Here is a 19,470-nt window from a genome sequence, read left to right as displayed (position 1 = left end):
TCAGAGGTTGTTTGATCTATGTATGCATGGCTTGTGTAATGCCTTCAGCTTTTGGGGAATTTAAAGTCTGCTCACATTCATTCAGGGAGTAGTAGTTCATCAGTACCCTGTCTGGTCTCTCCTAAGCAGCTACAGCCTTGTGCATGGACATGACCTTTGGGACTACCAGGATTCGGTGTGATCTTACCAAGGTTTCTTTGACCATTTCTTTCCATGGATATCCCTGTTTAATTTCTGGCTAGTCTCCTCCTTTGTTTGCTCCTACTGATTTTGTAAGATATTTGTCTTCTCTGATTATTAGCCACTGAGATCTCTATTATTTTTGACAGTGCCCCCGGCGTGTCTTTTTTTCATGCTATGTTCCAAATAATGTCATCTTCCTCAGGCTGTTCCTGTCCTAACAACCTGCCTTATTCTGGAGCAGCAGCCTGCCTCACCTTGGGATAGAATTTCTGCAATATGGAGCAGGGGTTGATGGGGTGGGGGATGCGAGCTGCCAGTCACAACCACCCATCCAGAACAGAACTTAAGCATCATGGCTCAAGGGGAAAGGAGAGAAAAATAGCTTCTGACATAAATGCCAAAGGTTTCCACTTACATTAAGTAGATTTTTTTGAATACATGCTTTTGAATTTTTTTGTACGCACTGTGATCAATTCTCAAGCACCTTAACTGCTAGTTTTTGATAATTTTGTTCAGCTTTATTTCTTCCTTTTTTGGAGAGATTTGCCAATCTCCTTACACAGCAATTCCATTTAATGGAATTTATTTAATGACAAAATATTTTGAGAAATAAATTTGAATTTTAAAACTTTGGAATCTTTGAGGTTTCTGTTACTCTTTAAGTATATTTTGGTTAAATCGATCAAAACAGTTTTTCCCTTTTCTATTTATTTCATGCAGAAAAATCAAACACTTTTAATTGCCTGGGAGAACTATTGTTGCCACTTTACAAATATGTCTGGGACTCATAGGTTGGATCAAAACCTTTGGTTTTGGTCCTTAAAATTTGGATTTGGACCATGTTATATGTCTAGCTTCAGATATGCAGACTAATACTTCGTGTACATATATAGTTTCATAGTTTTGACATTAGGCAATTTCAAACTCCAGTATGAACTGCATGATTCATGATGAAAGAATGGTCTTTTTGTCCCACCCATCATGCTGTCTGCTTTGATTTCTCATGGAAAATTTGGAGTCGCTCTGTTATAAAGCCATCAGACTTCACGTTCTCATTGTCACTGTTGGAGCTTTGACTTCAATTTCTATCATATTCTGTCCTCACTCATCTCTACTTGATTGTTCTTATTTAGCTGAATGAACTTATATACATAGGGTCTTTCCTGAATATGCTTTGCTTATTGATCACCTGTATGATGGCACAAAGCTATTTTGGGCCTGTATTCAAACCTGAAATTTTAAATTTCTTAATACATAATTCTAATTGGCAGATACTTGTTCCTAAGCAGATTATACCTCAGGGACATTTGTTAACTGTGGTACTTAGAGATCCTATTTAGCAACCACTTAATTCAAAAGAACAAGATAGCAAAGTAGCATGTCAGAAAGAAAAGAAGCAATCAGCAGGAAGCCTTAGTAGATGAAAAGTAAATGAAAGGATGGTAGGAAAATAAAACTACTGACTAGTTTTTGCCTATTTTACTTTCCCAGCCTCTTATCTTGCCATCACAACTACCCTCCAGAACTCTCAGGCTGTCAAACAACCACCATTTGACTAATTTCCTGGGGGAAAAACTCAACTGTGGTTTGAAAAACTCAATTGTGGTTTGAAATTACTAATTTCCAATCCTTGCCTTTCGCTATCTTGAAATACCAGTTTCCCTCAAGAGGCATCGTTAATACCAGTCAAACCTTTAGTCTTCTGCAGTCCCCCCCTCCTCCTGCCAAGATCCTACTACTTTTTCCCTCAACTAGTGTGTCATGATCATCAGGAAAATAACTTTTCTCTTTCGATATAGACCTTGTACCTCTTTTCCCTCTCCTGGTTCCTGTTCCTGTCTAAGCTGACCCACTTCTGTTTTGGATTCTGCCCCCTAGGGGTCTTGATCCATCCTTAGGGATCCTCTTATATTAAGATTTTCTTCTGTTATCTTCAATAAATAGGCTTCAGTCTTCCTGCCTCCCTCTCCTGCTACCATTGAGACTTTTGGGAGTATCCCAGATAGACTCTGACCTTAGTGAGGTTGTAGATATTCCTCACAGCCATTTGAAATGCCTGTATTCTTTTTATGCTTTTTTTTTTTTTTTTTTTTTTTTGTTAGCTGTCTTTTTCTGCTAAAACTAGACTAAAGCCTCTGTTCTTCTGGCTAGCCTTTGGTGACCATGCTTTCCCATTAAAAAAACCCTCCTGTCCTGGTTTCAGCAATGCCCTATGAACTTCTCTTCAGTAGATGTATGCTGCTGCATGGTCAGTGAGGGGCAGGCTTGCTCCTGCTTACTCCCCTCCCCTACAACCTCCTGTTTGAAGCCAACTCTTTATTAGGAGAGATTGTATTAATAGTCATTGTATTCGCAGGTCATTCCATATAGTAAATAGTCAATAACTGGTTTAATTCAAATCTCTAAATTTCTACATAAGCAACTCAAATCTCTAAAATTTCTATGTAAGCCAGTAGACTTTTTTTGTGAACATCTTTTAGAAAAAGTTCCCAATAATAAAGTAAAAGGAAACCGAATGAGACAAACTGAAGCTATACAGTTACTCTGGTTTTTGTCCACAGACACAACCTCGGATAATTTCGGATATAACTTGTTGACATTCATCATCCTATACAACAATCTTATTCCCATTAGTCTGTTGGTGACTCTTGAGGTTGTGAAATACACTCAAGCTCTTTTTATAAACTGGGTGAGTATCTCAGCAGAGCTTCAAAGCTGAGCTGCCGGAACAATGCCAACCACGTTTTCTCATATTCTCTCAGAGCATCAGTCCTACAGCTGAGCCCCCAGAAAAGGAGGAATATGGATAATTTATGATTGGGTCTAGGACTTGAACTAGCCAGAGAACTGGCAAGGGATCTCTGGCAAAGCTATCATTGAGCTGGTGATGGCAATGACTAGTTACCTGTCACCTCAGCTTTCTGGTCAGTGAGACAAGAGGATATTGGTGCCTGTTTATTCATGGGGTTCTTATGAGGATTAAGTGAGATGATGGAGGCAGAGTGCTTAGCAGATGCATGCCTTCTGGTGAGTGGGGATAAAATGACTGCAAATGCTTCTGCTTTTACAGTCTGATTAGTGCTGCACAAGAGGTCTCATAGGCGTTGTCTGTTTCAGTGTGCATTATATATCAAAGGTTATGAGGACCATAGACTTGGATTTGGTTGCAAGAGTGGAGGTGGAATTTTAAGGGAACTGCCCTGGCCATTAAGCACTGGACCTCAGCAGCCAATATTGGTAGACTGGGCACTTTCATGTGCATTTTTATTTGATCCTCGCAACAATCCCATGAGGGAGATATTGAGCTCAGAAGTATGGGTTAGTGTAGGTCATGCAATAATCATCTAGAAACCAAATCTTCTGTATGTAAATTACATGTTTTCTTCTATTACGGCATTTCTCTATACTAATAGCCACTGTACTATCACCCCCAAATTAAAAATGAGCATTAATATTAAGTTATCTGTTGTAGCTTCTTTTCTGTGTTAGTCTAAATGAAGGATTAATTGTATATATTTTCTGAAGCTCCCTCACCCCTTCTCTCTCTCAGGACACAGACATGTATTATCTAGGAAATGACACTCCCGCAATGGCCAGGACCTCAAACCTTAATGAAGAGCTTGGGCAGGTGAGAGCCTCTTTGGGACCTGTGGCAGTGGTGGGTGACTCTAGCATCAGGGGAGCCCAGTGTTAGAACCACAAAACATTTTGGAAAAATAGTTCTCTATGTAGTTTTGATGTCTAAAGAGCTTTATATATAGCATTTGAAAGTTTTGTGAAATAGAAATGTTAGTTGGCTTTGACCTGCTTTTTGAGGCATTGATGTGTTTTATTATCTAGAAGGTGCCTGCAAAAAAATACGAAAAATAAAGTATAATATTATTTTAGACATTAAAATTGTTTATCAGGAGTAAATGATAGGGAAAACAGTGGTTCAGATCTGTAGGTATTAGGTAATCTTACAAAACATGGAGGAGCTAATTTGAAGGACATAAATCTACTAAATTTCTCACATGTTTTAGATTTTGTTTCTGGAAAATCCCAGGGAATAAGTTTCTTTTTTGTCATCACCCTTGAAACCATGTGTCCTTTAATGAGTTGTTTTGCATTATATCTTCATCTTCTGTTGAAATTACTGTAAGGACTATCCTTTTGAATGCACTGCAATTAGAGATGATAATTTCATTTTATACATCTTATTTAAACCTCCCAACAGCCCTACAGGGGTGGGTGCTATATATGTCAGACTACATTTCTCTTCTCTTTGAACCCTTTTTCAGTTTTTCGGGTAGAGTAAATTTATCTTTCTTCTAGGTCCCCGTACCAGTATCCCCAAATATGAATACTGTAAAATGAGAGACATGATAGTGATGTGGTGTCTATTTTCTCCTGGAGCCTTTTGAGCCCATTTTGAGGGTGTGGTTGTGCCTGGGATAAGGTCTTTGGCTGCCTTGGTCAGTCTAGCATAGTGCTCAGTATACTATTGTTCTCAGGACCCATTCAACTAGATTCCAGTAATTAAAGGATTAAAAGTGCTCCAGTTCAAAAAACAAAACAAAACAAAACAAAACAAAAAGTGCTCCTGTTCTACCCAGGATAATAATTCATCCTAATTGGGAATATGGGAAAACTTTGCTTGCTCCAAAAGTTTTGAATTGGAACTTAAGGATAAGTTAAAATTCAATAGGAGAATGAGAGCAAATCTGGATAATTCTGTATTGGAAATTTTGCATTTTTAAACATTTGATACAATCTTATAATTTTTTCTAAAAAGGGGCAGAAAGACATTGTTTATTGGAAAGCTGAATCTATTGAATTTTTTTGTATCCCTAGACTTACTTCATGTAAAATTCATATAAAAACTTATTTATAGTTGGAGCATTAATGACCCATACTTTTTATATCTATGTATTATTTGACTTCTTTAGGAACATTAATAATTTTCCTTTACCTGACAGCCCTTTGATTGCTTTAAAATACTTCATAGTATATTTGCCTATATTGTCTCATTAAAAAAAAGTACAGAATAAATAATTCACAGTATTAATCCCTCTTCCATAAAACAGTAAAGCATAGCTTCCATTTGTGATTTGTGGAGTACATCCAGCAGCAATCATGGGCTCTCTTTAGAAAACTGTGAAGAAACTGGACATATTTTTCCAGGATGTTACACATAAAATTATGTTCTGTATCTTCTGGCAAAATTCTTTATTTCCTAGATGAGGAAATTGGAGCCAAGAAGGATGAGGTGACTTTTCTAGAGTCCGTCCGTATGATGCCTTAGTATTCGGAACCTACCCTCTTGTGATCTTGAACTCTTCTCCTTCTTCCCTGTCACATGATCCACTGGAGAGAACTTAATTCACACAGCACATAAGCATTTAGATTTCATTTCTTTTGCATTCAGTTAATTATGTCAAAATGCTTAGATTGTTGACCTCTAGAAATTTTGTCTTTTCATCTTTGTATATTGAGAGCTTTGTGTATTAAATTTGTAAACCTTTGAGTTTCAGAAAGTTATATATAATCTATAGCAGTCCTATGTTGTCTTCATGTAATCTTAAATGTTATTGTGACGGGAGAGCTTTGTTTGCTCTGTGTTGTTTTAGGATATGCTTTCTTAATCCAACTAGGAGTGTAGTGATAAAAAATATTTTAAGAGTTGCCAAAGCCTGAGCTTGTTGTCTTGATATATTGAACACTAAGAGTGAGGTATGAGATGGTGGGAATAGCTTGGAGACTGATCTGTGTCTTTGAGCTACCTTGTGGCAGAACTTAGTGCTTATGCTTATAGGTCGACATGGCTCCAGGGCTGTTTCTGGAGCCTCCTTTGCACATTTCCACACAATTCGATTCTAGGCTTGGTTAGTGGAAAAGATTTTTAAGTGGTCTAAGCATTAAAATATATTAATTTTATAATAACATAAAATTGTAACATATATAATTATAAAATTTATTTTACTTTAAAGAAATTTGCCTTTTAAAATTAATAGAAATTTTGAAAAATATAGAAGGAAAGACTGTCTATTGGTCTCTGCATCTTAACTACTTTTTTTTTCTTTTTAACTACATTTTTGATGCATGTTTCTTCCATTCTTTGATGTAGGTAAAATACCTATTTTCTGATAAAACTGGAACGCTTACATGCAATATCATGAACTTCAAGAAGTGTAGCATTGCTGGGGTAACCTATGGGTAAGTATATTCATCACTTACTAAAAATTTGATTTGTATTCTTCTAACAAAATGAGTTTATTTTTAGTTGCTAGCCAAATGCCTTTTTGATATTTTCGAAGGATATTTATAAGAGGTTTAGATATGTAATTACTACTGAATGTATTTAAAATTTAATGGGTCCTGGGGATGCCTGGGTGGCTCAGCAGTTGGGCATCTGCCTTTGGCCCAGGGCATGGTCCTGGAGTTCTGGAATCGAGTCCCACATTGGGCTCTCTGCATGGAGCCTGCTTCTCCCTCTGCCTGTGTCTCTGCCTCTCTTACTGTATCCCTCATGAATGAATAAATAAAATATTTTTTAAAAATTTAAAAAATAAATAAAATTTAATTGGCCCCAACTTTGAACAGTTAGCCAGTTTATTCTGCAAATATTTGCCTAGTGAGAAATCCTTGGATTTAATGCTATAAATTTAATTTTAAAACCTTAATTCTATTAATTTATCTTCTATATATTTATATTTATAATCTAATAATTATAAATGCCTTACTCATATTTTGATCTGAATGCCTGTCTTTTTTATTGATGTTTAATTGATATGTAACATTATTAGTTTCAGATGTACAACATAATGATTCAGTGTTGGTATATACTGTAAAATGGTCACCACAATAAGTCTAGTTAGTATCTGTCACCGCATACAGTTACAAAATTTATTTTTTCTTGCAGTGCAGCTTTTAAGGTCTGTTCTTTTAGCAACTTTCAAATATGCAATAGTATTTATTATTAACTACAGTCTCAATGTTGTTTGTTAAATCCTTGCAACTTACTTATTTTATAAGTGAAAGTTTGTACCTTTTGCCCCTTTCTCCCTATTTGACCACTTCCTACCCTCTGCTTCTGGCAACCACTAACCTATGCTCTGTGGCTATGAGCTGCTGCTGCCTTTTTTTTCTTTTTTGAGTCATGTATTAAGTAAGATTGTATGGTATTTGTCTTTCTCTGTCTGACTTATTTCACTTAGCATAATATCCTATTATGGATATTGTCACAAATGGCAAAGTTTCCTTTTTATGGCTCAATAATAATATTCCATTGTGTGCATGTACCATGTTTTCTTTATCCATTCATCCATTGATTAGAGATTGAGGTTGTTTCTATATCTTGACTATTGTAAATAATGCTACAGTGAACATGAGGTGAGTATATCACATTGAGTTAGTGTTTTCATTTTCTTTGGATAAATACCCAGAATTAGGATTCCTGGGTCATATGGTAGTTCTATTTACAATTTTTTGAGAAAAAAAAGAAAAAAACTATATGGTTTTCCATACCAGCTGCACCACTTTACATTCCCATCAACAGCACACAAAAGTTTCCTTTTCTCCACATCTTTGCCAACACTTGTTAATTCTTCTAACATTTTAACAGGTAGGAGTTGATATCTCATTATGCTTTTGATTTTCATTTCCCTGATGATTAGTGATGTTGAACACATCTTAGTGTACCTGTTGGCCATCTGTATGTCTTCTTTGGAAAAATGCCTACTCAGATCTTCTACTCATTTTTAATCAGATTGGCTTTTCTTTCTTTTTCTTTTGTTTTGTTTTCTTTTTCTTTCTTTCTTTCTTTCTTTCTTTCTTTCTTTCTTTCTTTTTTTTTTTTTTGCTATTGAGTACTATGAGTTTTTTATATATATATTTTGCATATTAATCCCTTATCATGTTATCAGGTATAGGATTTGCAGGTGTTTTCTCCTATAGGTAGGTTGCCTTTTCATTTTGTTGATGATTTCCTTTGCTGTGCAGAAGCTTTTTAATTTGATGTAGTCTCACTTGTTTATATTTGCTTTTGCTGCCTTTGCTTTTGGTGTCAGATCCAAAAAATCATTACAGTGTCTGGGAGTTTACAACCTATGTTTTCTTCTAGGAGTTTTAGGTTTCAGGTCTAACATTCAAATCTTTAGTCCATTTTGAGTTAATTTTTGTATATGGTTAAAGATAGTGGTTCAGTTTGGTTATTTTGCATGTAGCTGTCCAGTTTTCTCATTTATTGAAGAGTTCATGATTTTCCCATTAAAATATTCTTGAGACTTTTGTCAGAAATTATTTGACCGTAAGTACATGGATTTGTTTTTTTTTTTTTTTTTTTTTTTTTTTTTTTTTTTTTTTTTTTTAAGTACATGGATTTGATTTTGGACTCTCTTTTCTGTTCTGCTGATCTATGTGAGTCTGTTTTTATGCCAATACTGTCTGGTTTTGATAACTATAGCTTTGTAATAATAGTCTGAAATCAGACTATGTGATGCCCCTAGCTTTGCTTTTGTTTCCCAAGGTTGCTTTGGCAATTTGGGTCTTACGTAGTTCCATACAAATTAGAGTTATTTATTCTATTTCTGTGAAAAATGCTGTTGGAATTTTGGAAGGGATTGGATTGACTCTGTAGATTGCTTTGGGTAGTATGGACATTTTAACAATATAAATTCTTTTAGTCTAAAAGCATGGAGTATGTTTCCATTTATTTGCATCTTCAATTTCTTTCATGTCTTACAGTTTTCAGTATACAGGTTTTTCACTTTCTTGGTTGAATTTATTCTAGGTATTTTTTTTATACAACTGTAATTGGGATTTTAAACATTTCTTTTCTAATAGTTCAGTATTAATGTATAGAAATACAACAGACCTTTATGTATGGAGTTTGTATCCTGCAGCTTTACTGAATTCACTTATTCTAAGAGTTATTTGGTGGATTCTTTAAGGTTTTCTACATATAGTATCATGTTATCTACAAATAGAGGTAGTTTTACTTCTCACTAGTTTGGGTGCCTTTTATTTTTCCTGCCTGATTGCTGTGGCTAGGACATCCAGTACTGTGTTGAATAAAAGTGGCAAGAGTGAGCATCTTTGTTTTGTTCCTGATCTTAGAGGAAAAGCTTTTAGCTTTTCACTAATGAGTATGATGTTAACTGTGGGCTTGTCGTATATAGCCTTTATTATGTTGAAGTATGTTCCCCCTGTACCCATTTTGTTGAGAGTTTTTATCATAAATGGATGTTGAATTTTGTCAAATACTTTTTCTGCAACTAGTGTAGTGATCATATGATTTTTATCTTTTATTTTGTTAATGTGGTGTGTTACATTGATTGGCTGCAGGTGTTGAACCATCCCTGTATCCCTGGAGTAAATTTCAGTTGATCATGGTGTATGATTTTTTAAATGTATTGTTGAATTCAGTTTGCTAATACTTTGCTGAGAATTTTTGCACCTATGATCAGCAAGGGTATTGGCCTGTAATTTTCTTTTCTTGTGGTATCCTTGTCTGATTTTGGTATCAGGGTAATGCTGACCTTGTAAAACAGATTTGAAGTTTCTCTCCTATTGTTGGGAAGAGTTTGATAAGGATTGGTATCCTTCTTTGACTGTTTGGGAAAATGTCACCCAAATGAAGCTGTCTGGACCTGACTTTTGATTGTTTGGAGGTTATTGATTACTAAATTAATCTTCTTACTAGTAATCAATCTAAGATTTTCTGTTTCATCATCATGATACGGTGTTTGTTGCATATTTCTAGGAATTTATCCATTTCTTATAGGTTGTCCAATTTGTTGGTATATAATTGTTCATAGTAGTGCCTTATGTTCCAGGTATTTCTGTGTTATCAGTTTTAATATCTCTTTTTTCATTTCTAATTTTGAGTTCCCTTTTTTTTTCTTATTTGTGGATCTAGTTAAAGGTTTACCAATTTTATCTTTTCCAAGAACCAGCTCTTAGTTTCATTAATCTTTTCTATTGTTTTTTTCTCTTTTTCATTTATTTCTACTCTAATATTTGCTACTTTTCCCCTTTACTAACTTTGGGTTTCATTTGTTCTTCTTTTCTAATTTTTTAGGTGTAAAATTAGGTTGATATTTTTCTTGATTTTTGGTGTAGGCATTTGTCACTATGAATTTCCTTCTTAGAACTGCTTTTGCCTCATCCCATAAGATTTACTATGTCATATTTCTATTTCCTTTGTCTCAACATATTTTCTGATTTTCCTTTTGATTTCTTCTTTGACCGATTGGTTGTTCAGTAGCATATTATTTAATCCCACATATTTGTGAATTTTTGGTTTCATTCTGGTTGATTTCTAGTTATACTATTATAGTTGGAAATGACGCTTGATAGGACTTCACTTTTCTTAAAATTATGCAGACTGTTTCATGGCCTATGATCAATCCTGGAGAATGTTTTTATGTGAGTGCCTCTTTTGATCACAGTTTTGTGACCACTCTATTTCCCTCTTTCTGGCAGTCATTTTCCAGAATTGACAAGAGAACCATCCTCAGATGATTTTTGGTAAGTAGATTCTAGCACTTCTTGATGTTTTAGTGGAAAAGAACGATTCTGTATTGGCATTTTTACCTGAATATTTTGTAAATAAAATTTCATTTGTTATTCTAAAAGAGAATCAAATTAAAATTTTTAATATGAATGTGGTTTTAAAAGCATAGTGGAACTACAAGAACTAAAAATAGCCAGTCCTTGGTTTATTACTTCCTGCTCACTTCCCATTTCTTAGCATAATATCTTCAAAGTTGTATTGTATGTATTGTAGCATATATCAAAATTTTATCCTCATTAAAGGCTGATTAATATTTCATTTTATGTGTATACCATATTTTGTATATCCGTTCATCTGGTGATGGGCGTTTGCACTTTTTTACTTTTTCTAGTGTGAATACGGCTGTTGTAAACCTAAGTATCTGAGTCTCTGCAAACATAAGTATCTGAGTCTCTGCTTTCAGTTCTTATGGGTATATACCTAGAAGTGGGATTGATGTGTTGTGTGGTAATTTTATGTTTAACTTTTTGAGGAACCACCACATTGTTTTTCACAGTAGCTGTACCATTTACATCCCTGTCAATAACACACAATTTTCCCGTATCCTCATGACACTTGTTAATTTCTGTTTTTTTTTTTTTTTTTTAATAGCCATCCCAGTGGGTGTGAAGTGGTATCTCATTGTGGTTTGGATTCACATTTCTCTTGGGATTAGTGATGTTGTGTGTTCATGTTTTAAGATTTATATACTAACAAAGCTGATTGGTAGGGCTGTGTGTGTAGGGAAGACAGTGTATTGATGACTGACTGGATTCCCTATGGGATGATCAGCCAGGACCTACTGTTTTATTAATGGATCCTTAGATGTCAGCATCTGTCTTTCTTTGTGAACTGATAAGTCTTCTTCTCATGAGAAGAACTCTCCAGGCTATACATCTGGCTGTAGCTGTTATGGGAGCTGAATGGAGGCAGAGGGCTGGTGATCATACTTATCAGAGTATAAAGATTTCACATAAAACTCCTATCTTGGGAGAATTCCCTACCCTAAACCTACTTGTATGCCCAGTGTTGCTGGGTCCAAGGTTACTCTAATTTAACTTCTCTAAACGATAAACCTTCTATGGCTTCCTGGGTGCAAAAGTTTCGGTTACCTGGCTACAAGAGATGAGGGAAGGTTTCTGCGGGCTGAATCTTTCTCAGATGAATCTAGACCCCTCCTGCTTCCCACTTTCCCCTTATCAGACAGGTACCTCAGGCTGCCATTTCCTCAGCATTCTCAAAGTTCGGCTGGGGACATCAGCTTGTGTTCTAGGTGCTTCCTCTCGTAAACTGCTGATTTCTGCTGCACCAAACTCTGACATCCAGAGTTCAGATTGATATCACCTTGACTGTGGTCATTTCTTCCATTGTCTTTGTTCTGAAGAAGGAGTGGAAATATAGGAATATACTTAACTGTTCACATTTTCTCCAGTTTGATAGCTCACAGCAATCATATCAAGTTTCCTTTTCACAGTTATTTGCCTCCTTTTCTCTCCTGCGTATGAACTCTGGCCATAAATCATTGCGCAGATGTGATGCAATCATTCCTCAATTTTTTCCTGCTTTGAGCAGATACTCAGAAATTTTCCCTGGTAGGAGTTACACAGAGACCAACCAAAGTGACAAAGTGTTGACTCCTGAATGTTTCTTCTCCTTGTAACCATGTTGTTGTTTATAATAACTTATAAAATATTTTGCTTATAGTAGGGCTAAATTTTTCTGTCTCATGGTTTGAAAGAATATAGAGTATTCCAAATCTTTAAAAGTTTAATATAAATTGATGGGCTTTTTAGGTTTACTTCTTCTTAAAGACAGATTCTTACAAGGTTTGGGCTAATTTTAAAGGACCTTCTGAACTGAATTCGTATTTCCTGTTCTTTCACAGCCGGATACCTCCTCCCCCCAGTGACTCCTGTGACTTTGATGATCCCAGGCTCTTGAAGAACATCGAAGATCATCACGTAAGGCCATCATTTTGCTTCTAGGACATTACATAGCTTATAATGCACTTTTATTTATGTGTACATGCAGTGTCTTGAAATTTGCAATTTGGGACCTTAGGGAAGATGTGCAGTTTTACTTTTCTAGCGTTAATATTCAGGGAGGTGATCTTAAATAAATGCTGTGTGGTTAATGCTCAGTGTAAGTTAATGAAAAGCTGAATTAAATATGTGGTGAAGATTGAAAGTCTCACCTCAAGATTAAGATGAGTCTTACCATGGAATTCTCTAACATTGTGAATTCTCTAGCTCTTTAAGATTTCTGAAGTACTATTTCTTCACAGTTGTGAATTTAAGAGGTCATGCATTTTGAAAAACAATCACAGTGTGCTTGGATCAGGATAATTTAGGGAAGAAAAATATGGCAGGACATGTAGCATTTATAGCATTCTGTTGTGTGCCAGAAATTTGATGTGTATTTCCTTTAACACTTGGGTCATGCCAGAGAGGTGATAGGAAGCTGCGTGGAAATACTGACTTGGCCAAGAATTACCAGCAGACAAATCTAGAAATGAGACTCAGAACCTTCATCTGTTGGATTCTTAACTAGGACATCACATTATCTCAACTATTCTAACAAACCAGGATTAATTGTAGGATTGCCTAAATTCATTTTAAAGGGTACTTTGAAAAATATTGACTTAGAAGAGTATTTAATGATCAAAATGTTTTGCAACCAGTTTAATCAGTATAAATTAGATCTAATATTTTTTTCTGAAAAAAATTTAAAGTTAGGTACACTTGAGCAAAACTAAAACTTAATCATTCCAAAATTTCATTAAGATACAAATATATATAAGGATTTCTCTGAATTCTCAGCAAGGAAATTTCCTGTTTTCTACTGCAGTTACCCATTTGTTGATGCTAGAACCTTCCCAGCCATGGTTCTCAAATGTGAGCATGTAAGGTACCTATATCCACAGGCCAGGATCCGGACATTCTGTCTCAGCCCCTGGGGATGCTGCTGATGTGGTCCCAGACCACACAGTAGGTGCTGCTGAAGTCATTGTTTTGTGTTGCAGTTACAGGCATCGATGTGGTCTTTTTTTTTTTTTTCGAATTTCAATGTTAGAGGTAGGTTCAGCTATGAGGCTAGAGGTTCTTCAAACAGAAGAGTGGTATCTGAGAAGAAACTTCTGTGGAGGAGGGTAGCTTTAACCAAGGATGTCAGAAGATACTTGGACCTTGTGACAATTTGCTTTTTGAAAAGAGGACTTAGGTATTCTCAAATAGTATTTAGATAGTGTTCAGGTTGACTAAATGTGTCCGTTGAGGTTGGGGTGGTGAATAGGAAGAAGGTGGAAAGGCATCCTAGAGGCTTAGGAAACTGCTCTTAGTCTCCTTTCATGAATTTTGTTTTTTTGGCCCAGATCAGTAGGTGAGAAAGCAGCAGAGGAAGTGAGGTGAGCCTAGTGCACAGCCTAGAGCCTCAGAATCCCAGTGTAAGCTCAGGAACAGTGTATACAAGTGGATCCTTGTTTAAATAAGAGACTCATTTATCTACTCATTCATTTAGTAAACAGTTTAAGGGCCTAGTTTATATCAATCACCTTGCTAGGAAGTAGGGGAAGAGATGAATAAAAAATACTCAAGGGATTTCTACTAATTTGCAAAACAGATGTAAAATCATTAGGAGCCATGGTATACCTTTGCATCATAGGGATAGGTATGATACCACACCCTGAGAAGGCGATTTTGTTTTGTGTAGATAGAGGGGTCTGATCTCTTTTGTGGGTGTTAGGGCTAACATAATTGTTGAAATGTGGGCATTGTGGGCACTGCACTGAATGGTATTTGCATTCACCTAAAATTCGGGTATAGAAAATCAGTGGACAGGGGGCAAATCTCATTTGGAGTAGAGATCTTTGAGAGATACACTATTTGCTCCTGGGATCTCCATTTTTGAAATCTTGAAATACTGATTTACAGTTAATTTATATACACATACAGATGTTCTCTTCAAAGCTGTACCCATGAGTGTGTGCTGGGTTTTTGACCACTGTTCACATGCTCTTCTCGAGCCTGTCCTCTTTTAACCTTTGAATGGAGAGGATCTTCTAATGAGCATTTCTTGCCTATGGCCAATGGCAGGCATTTTAGGAAGGAATGTCACCTTTAGAGAAGTTAGTGAGCTCCTTTCTTCCTTTTCCTTTTCACCTACTACCCTACTGAGCCAAATTTCCTTTTATTCCAGTGGGAAGGCTATCAGGAGTAGGGGCAGATGCAGCCATTATGAAAAGGAAGCCCTGACTTAGGTTATCCTAAGTATTGATGAAAACATGGAAACTTTAAAGGATATTTTGATCATCTGGACACTCACGGTTCATTAAATGCATAATGTGGCTATGGATTGGAGAACTTATTTTCTAATTTTTTAGTAAAAGCCTGCTTGCCTACGTTCAACATTTTTTAAGCTATGCTTGAAGCTTTCTAAGGTGGTCTTCATCTTGGCTACTATGTGAATGATCCCATTGACATTTAGCATTTAGCTCAACTATAAATAATGAAGACTATAGGCTCTAATATTTTTCTTTCAGAAAATGTGAGATTGGATTAAGTGTACCTAATAGATTTTTAAAACACTTTAAATACAGAGCTTGTTAGATCACATGGTTATTTTGCCAAAATATGCTTGAGGAAAGGGAAGAAGCATTTCTGGATTTTAGCCTATGGATATCCCACATTCTTATCTAAACTGTCTTGGGACCATTGACTGAAATTAAAGCATTTGGACCAAGAAAATCTTTACTTTCCTCCCAAGGGAGTACTTCCATCTGCTACAGAATTTTTGTTTTTCATGGGTCATCATTTTTGATACTCTGGGCTCTTTAGGACTATGTTTTAAGCTTTGTGTGAGCCGATAGCCAAGATGGAATTTGCCTATTAAAGAATCAACCTATGGAAAATTTCAAGGAACAGTTCACGTGGTCCTTTGGTTACATTGCTAACCCATGACTTCCTATTTGTGGGATAAGTTCCCAAAGATTTACCAAGGAAGAACATACAACCTTTTTCTTTTTTTAATCGTTATGTCTGGAACTTCTGATGAGTCTTCAAGAATAATTATTTGTATATGTATATATAAATACTTTATAGGTGTAATTTGGTTGCCAATTTTATACATGCCTAGTTTTCTATTTTTTTACATTCATCACATAAAAAGTACTTTTTTTCTAGATATATAAAGCATTTTGTGTAGATTAAAATCTATTAAATGGAAGACAAATATTTTATGATTATGAGGTACCTAAAATAGTAAAATAGGCAAATTCATAGAGACAGAACAGAATAGAAGTTATTAAGGGCTAGGGGAAGCTGAGAACAGGGAGTTACTGTTTGATTGATACAGATTTGTTGGGAAGATGGAAATTTTGGGTATAGATATAGTGGTGGGTACAAAGCAATGTGAATGTTTTTAATACCCCTGAGTCATGCACTTAGAGATGGTTAAATGATAAAATAGTGTATGTATATTTTTCTGCACATAAAAGCTTTAATTTATATACATTCTCCAACAATCAGTTCTTTCAAGTTATAAAAGGTTTTTCTTGTAAGTTATAGAAAACAAAGCTTATTTTCAAACATGGAGCACTTGTTTAAAATAGATTACAAACATCCATAGGCTGCAAATGGAATTTGTCTCCTTTCTGTAATTTATTATAGAATGTCAGATTAACTAGAGAACCAAAGTTAGAATGTTTTTGTCTGAGGGACTTTTTTTAATCTTTAAAGAATGTTGTCTGGCCTACTACTCAAAGTGGAAACTTAATTTGAGAGTGTGTGCAACTCTTCTTTATAACTCTCAGAAATATTTTACTATTTGCTATGAAATCAAAGACTCTCTTTCATGTTTCACTGTGGGATGAGGTGATGTGCTAGCTCCATAGCTCTCAGATGCAGGAGGAAGCAATTCCCCACCCCCTCACATACTACATTTTTATATATGTGTTTTATTTCATTGAATTGTCTGTGGAACTGGTTGTTACTAATTACCATTTATGTCAAAGAAATAAAACAATAAGCCCAGGTCAATTAATTGCCTATGTAAGGCACAGTATGGAAGCCAGAGTCATCTTTGGCAGCCTTTAAAGATTTCCTTCAGCTCCTGCTACTGAGGCCAATACAGCCAAAGACCAGGCCCAAGATCTAATTGTAAAATTGGCAGAACTTCTTAAAAGGCTGAAGTGGCAGCCTCATGAAATCATCTGCACCAAAGTCTAGTAGGAAGGAGACATTGGGACTAGGGTTGGGGTCTCCTGGTAGATGCACTCAAAAACCTGAGAACCTCAGTTTCTTCTGGAACTTTGGAGCCAGTGGGTATGGTCTACTGCCCTTCATAGAAGATGGTAGCTTTCCTTGCTCCCATGACCAGGTCTCATCTAAAGCAGATGTCTGGCCAGAAACTGCTCATCTCCTTCAGGGTCTGTCTCCACCTTAGCCACTAGATCAAGCCTAGGGCACATTCAGCATGGAGACTAGGGTGAGGATGGCCAGTTTGGAAGAGGGATTATTCACTGAAGGAGCTGCAGGTCCTGGTAATTCATACCAGCAAGGACTGGGAGAGTGTGCCTGAGAAAGGGGTGTGATAGCTACACAAGGGAGAGTTTGTCGAAGGTAGAATTCTTCTCTTATTGGCAGTCAACAGAATGTCCCCTCTTCTAGAGCCAGTTCTCTAGGCTGCTGTGATAACTCTCAGAAACTTGGAAGGAGTGGTTGCCTCTACATAAAAAGCAATTTAGTTTCATTGTAGGAAGCTCTGAGAATGAAGAGAAATATACTTTTTAATCCTGTAAATCTCTTTTTATCCTTTGCTGCAAAGTACTGTTAACATTTCAATCTGTCCCTTTCCATATACATGTGAACACTCACAAAAAAACACACTACACATATTGAGATCATACGGCATATAAAGTTTTTTTTTTATCCTGCCTTCTCAAGAAATTAGCATTCTGTTGTAAATATGTCCCCCAAACACTAATAACTAATATTCCTGGAGACTGTCACTTTTAACTTTAGCAAAAGATTCTACTACACAATGTCAGGGTCACCGTGGCTGATTCTCCAGTACCCTGTTGGAAGAGACTTGGGGAGTTGACTCCAGCACCAGTGCTTAGGTCAGGGGTGTGGACGTTGACACAGTTTTGTCCAATGAGATATGAGGAGAGGCTTGCAGGTGGGGAAGGCTCTCTGGAATCAAAGCCCAGGTGCCACAGTGCTTTTGGATAAAATTCCTTGGCATTTTGTAGTGTAGACCTTGGGGAACTTATAAATAAACTTACTTGATTTCACTGAACTGTAATTGTGTATTTCCTTTTCCTGAAAGCTGATGAGAAGTGGCCACATGAGCAGCTGTATTTGCTTCCATACAGCTGCTCATAAATCACATTAATAGGTCAGAGGAGAAACTAGAATGTTGTAAATATTAGTCACCATCCATTTGTGACTAAAAAGCAAAGACAAAAACTCTGCAAAAATTGGAAAACACAGAATTGCTTCCTGAATGTGCAAATACAAAATCGATCTCCAATGCATAGCCAGTTGCCTGTTGAAAAGTGAACTGTTAAAGACTTTGGTGTTAAGATAACCTGAGGACAAGAAAGCATGGTGTCACCCTTGGCTTTGAACATCATCCTGAAAGCATTAGACCAAGTGGACAAGTGAGAACTCAAGTGTATATATTAGAAAAGAAAAGGAAAAACATCCTCATCTGTGGATGATACAATAATTGGCTGCCTTAAAACCCCAGAGAGTCAGCTAAACTTGGGAAACCAGTAAGAGGTTAATTACAATTGGATATGAAATTCATTTATAAAATTCAGTATTTTTACTTACATCTGAATAGACTCTTGTGAAATATAATAGAAATAAGATTCTGTTCATGATATGAAAAGCAATAGATAAAAAGCCTAGTATGATAGATAAAAAGCCTCACGTATGGTAGGCATGTAAATATTTTTTTAATAAAAGATTAAGAAAATATGCCATGACCTATATTTAGAAGTATTAAAAGCTTTTAATAAATAGGAAGGCATTCTGTATTCTTAGATGGGGAAACAGTATTAAGATGTCATATTCTGATCCCAATGAAAACTTACAAGGAATGTGTGTGGAGATGGGAGAAATTTATTAAATACATATCCAGGATGATTCTTTTTAAGTAATAAGTGAGGGATGCACTGCCTTATAGGTTTTAAGCTATTATCAAGTTAAAGGACAGACATGATGTAGAGTAAGTGCCAGGACAATGGAAGAGAAAGCCAGAGACTCACCTGGCTTTTGGTGAATCCGTTCTCGGTATATTGATCCAACATAGATCTGGGTGCCTTCTGTCTGTGGGGCCTGGGGTTACTCTGGTGAGGAAGGCAGATGACCTGCTGGCACTCCTGGAACTCACAGACATGGGAAGAAGCATGTGAGCCCCAAGACTGAAATGTTGGAACAAGTGAGGCCGGTGCTGGAGGAACCCTGGGAAGGGCACATGCCTCTTTGTTCTCACATGACCCCAGGGTTAGCAGGTCAAGAACAGTATTCCAAGATAGGGGTGATAGTGGACTTCTCAGAGGAAGCAACCGTTGAATTGAAGCCTGGAGGATGAGTAAGAATTGACTGCACGCAGGTGGAGGGTGGTGATGGAGCAGTGGGACAGGTCGAGCCTTGTTTGAGGAACTACAGAGCAGAGTGGCTGGTGGAGCATGCAGGAGGGAAGAGGCAGGAGAGCTGGAACTGTGTGGTGAGCAGCTGCCAATCATGGGG

At 36.4% G+C, this 19,470-nt stretch overlaps 1 protein-coding gene across 16 annotated transcripts in view; it reads left to right on the top strand.

Annotated features, from left to right (window-relative positions):
- Positions 1 to 19,470, top strand: part of ATP8A2 (ATPase phospholipid transporting 8A2) — a 569,987-nt gene that overhangs the window by 159,225 nt on the left and 391,292 nt on the right. For 15 of the 16 annotated variants that reach the window (XM_025462677.3, XM_035717600.2, XM_025462679.3 and 12 more), the window contains 5 exons: positions 2,745 to 2,872; positions 3,734 to 3,811; positions 6,290 to 6,378; positions 10,648 to 10,692; positions 12,603 to 12,678. In XM_025462677.3, coding sequence (XP_025318462.1) covers positions 2,745 to 2,872; positions 3,734 to 3,811; positions 6,290 to 6,378; positions 10,648 to 10,692; positions 12,603 to 12,678 — 416 coding nt within the window. The remainder of the gene's footprint in view (positions 1 to 2,744; positions 2,873 to 3,733; positions 3,812 to 6,289; positions 6,379 to 10,647; positions 10,693 to 12,602; positions 12,679 to 19,470) is intronic. The other variant, XM_025462670.3, reaches the window with a different exon arrangement.

This window comes from Canis lupus, chromosome 25, assembly GCF_003254725.2.
Source record: "Canis lupus dingo isolate Sandy chromosome 25, ASM325472v2, whole genome shotgun sequence".
Lineage (NCBI taxonomy): Eukaryota > Metazoa > Chordata > Mammalia > Carnivora > Canidae > Canis > Canis lupus.
This window is presented reverse-complemented; position numbering and strand designations above follow the sequence as displayed.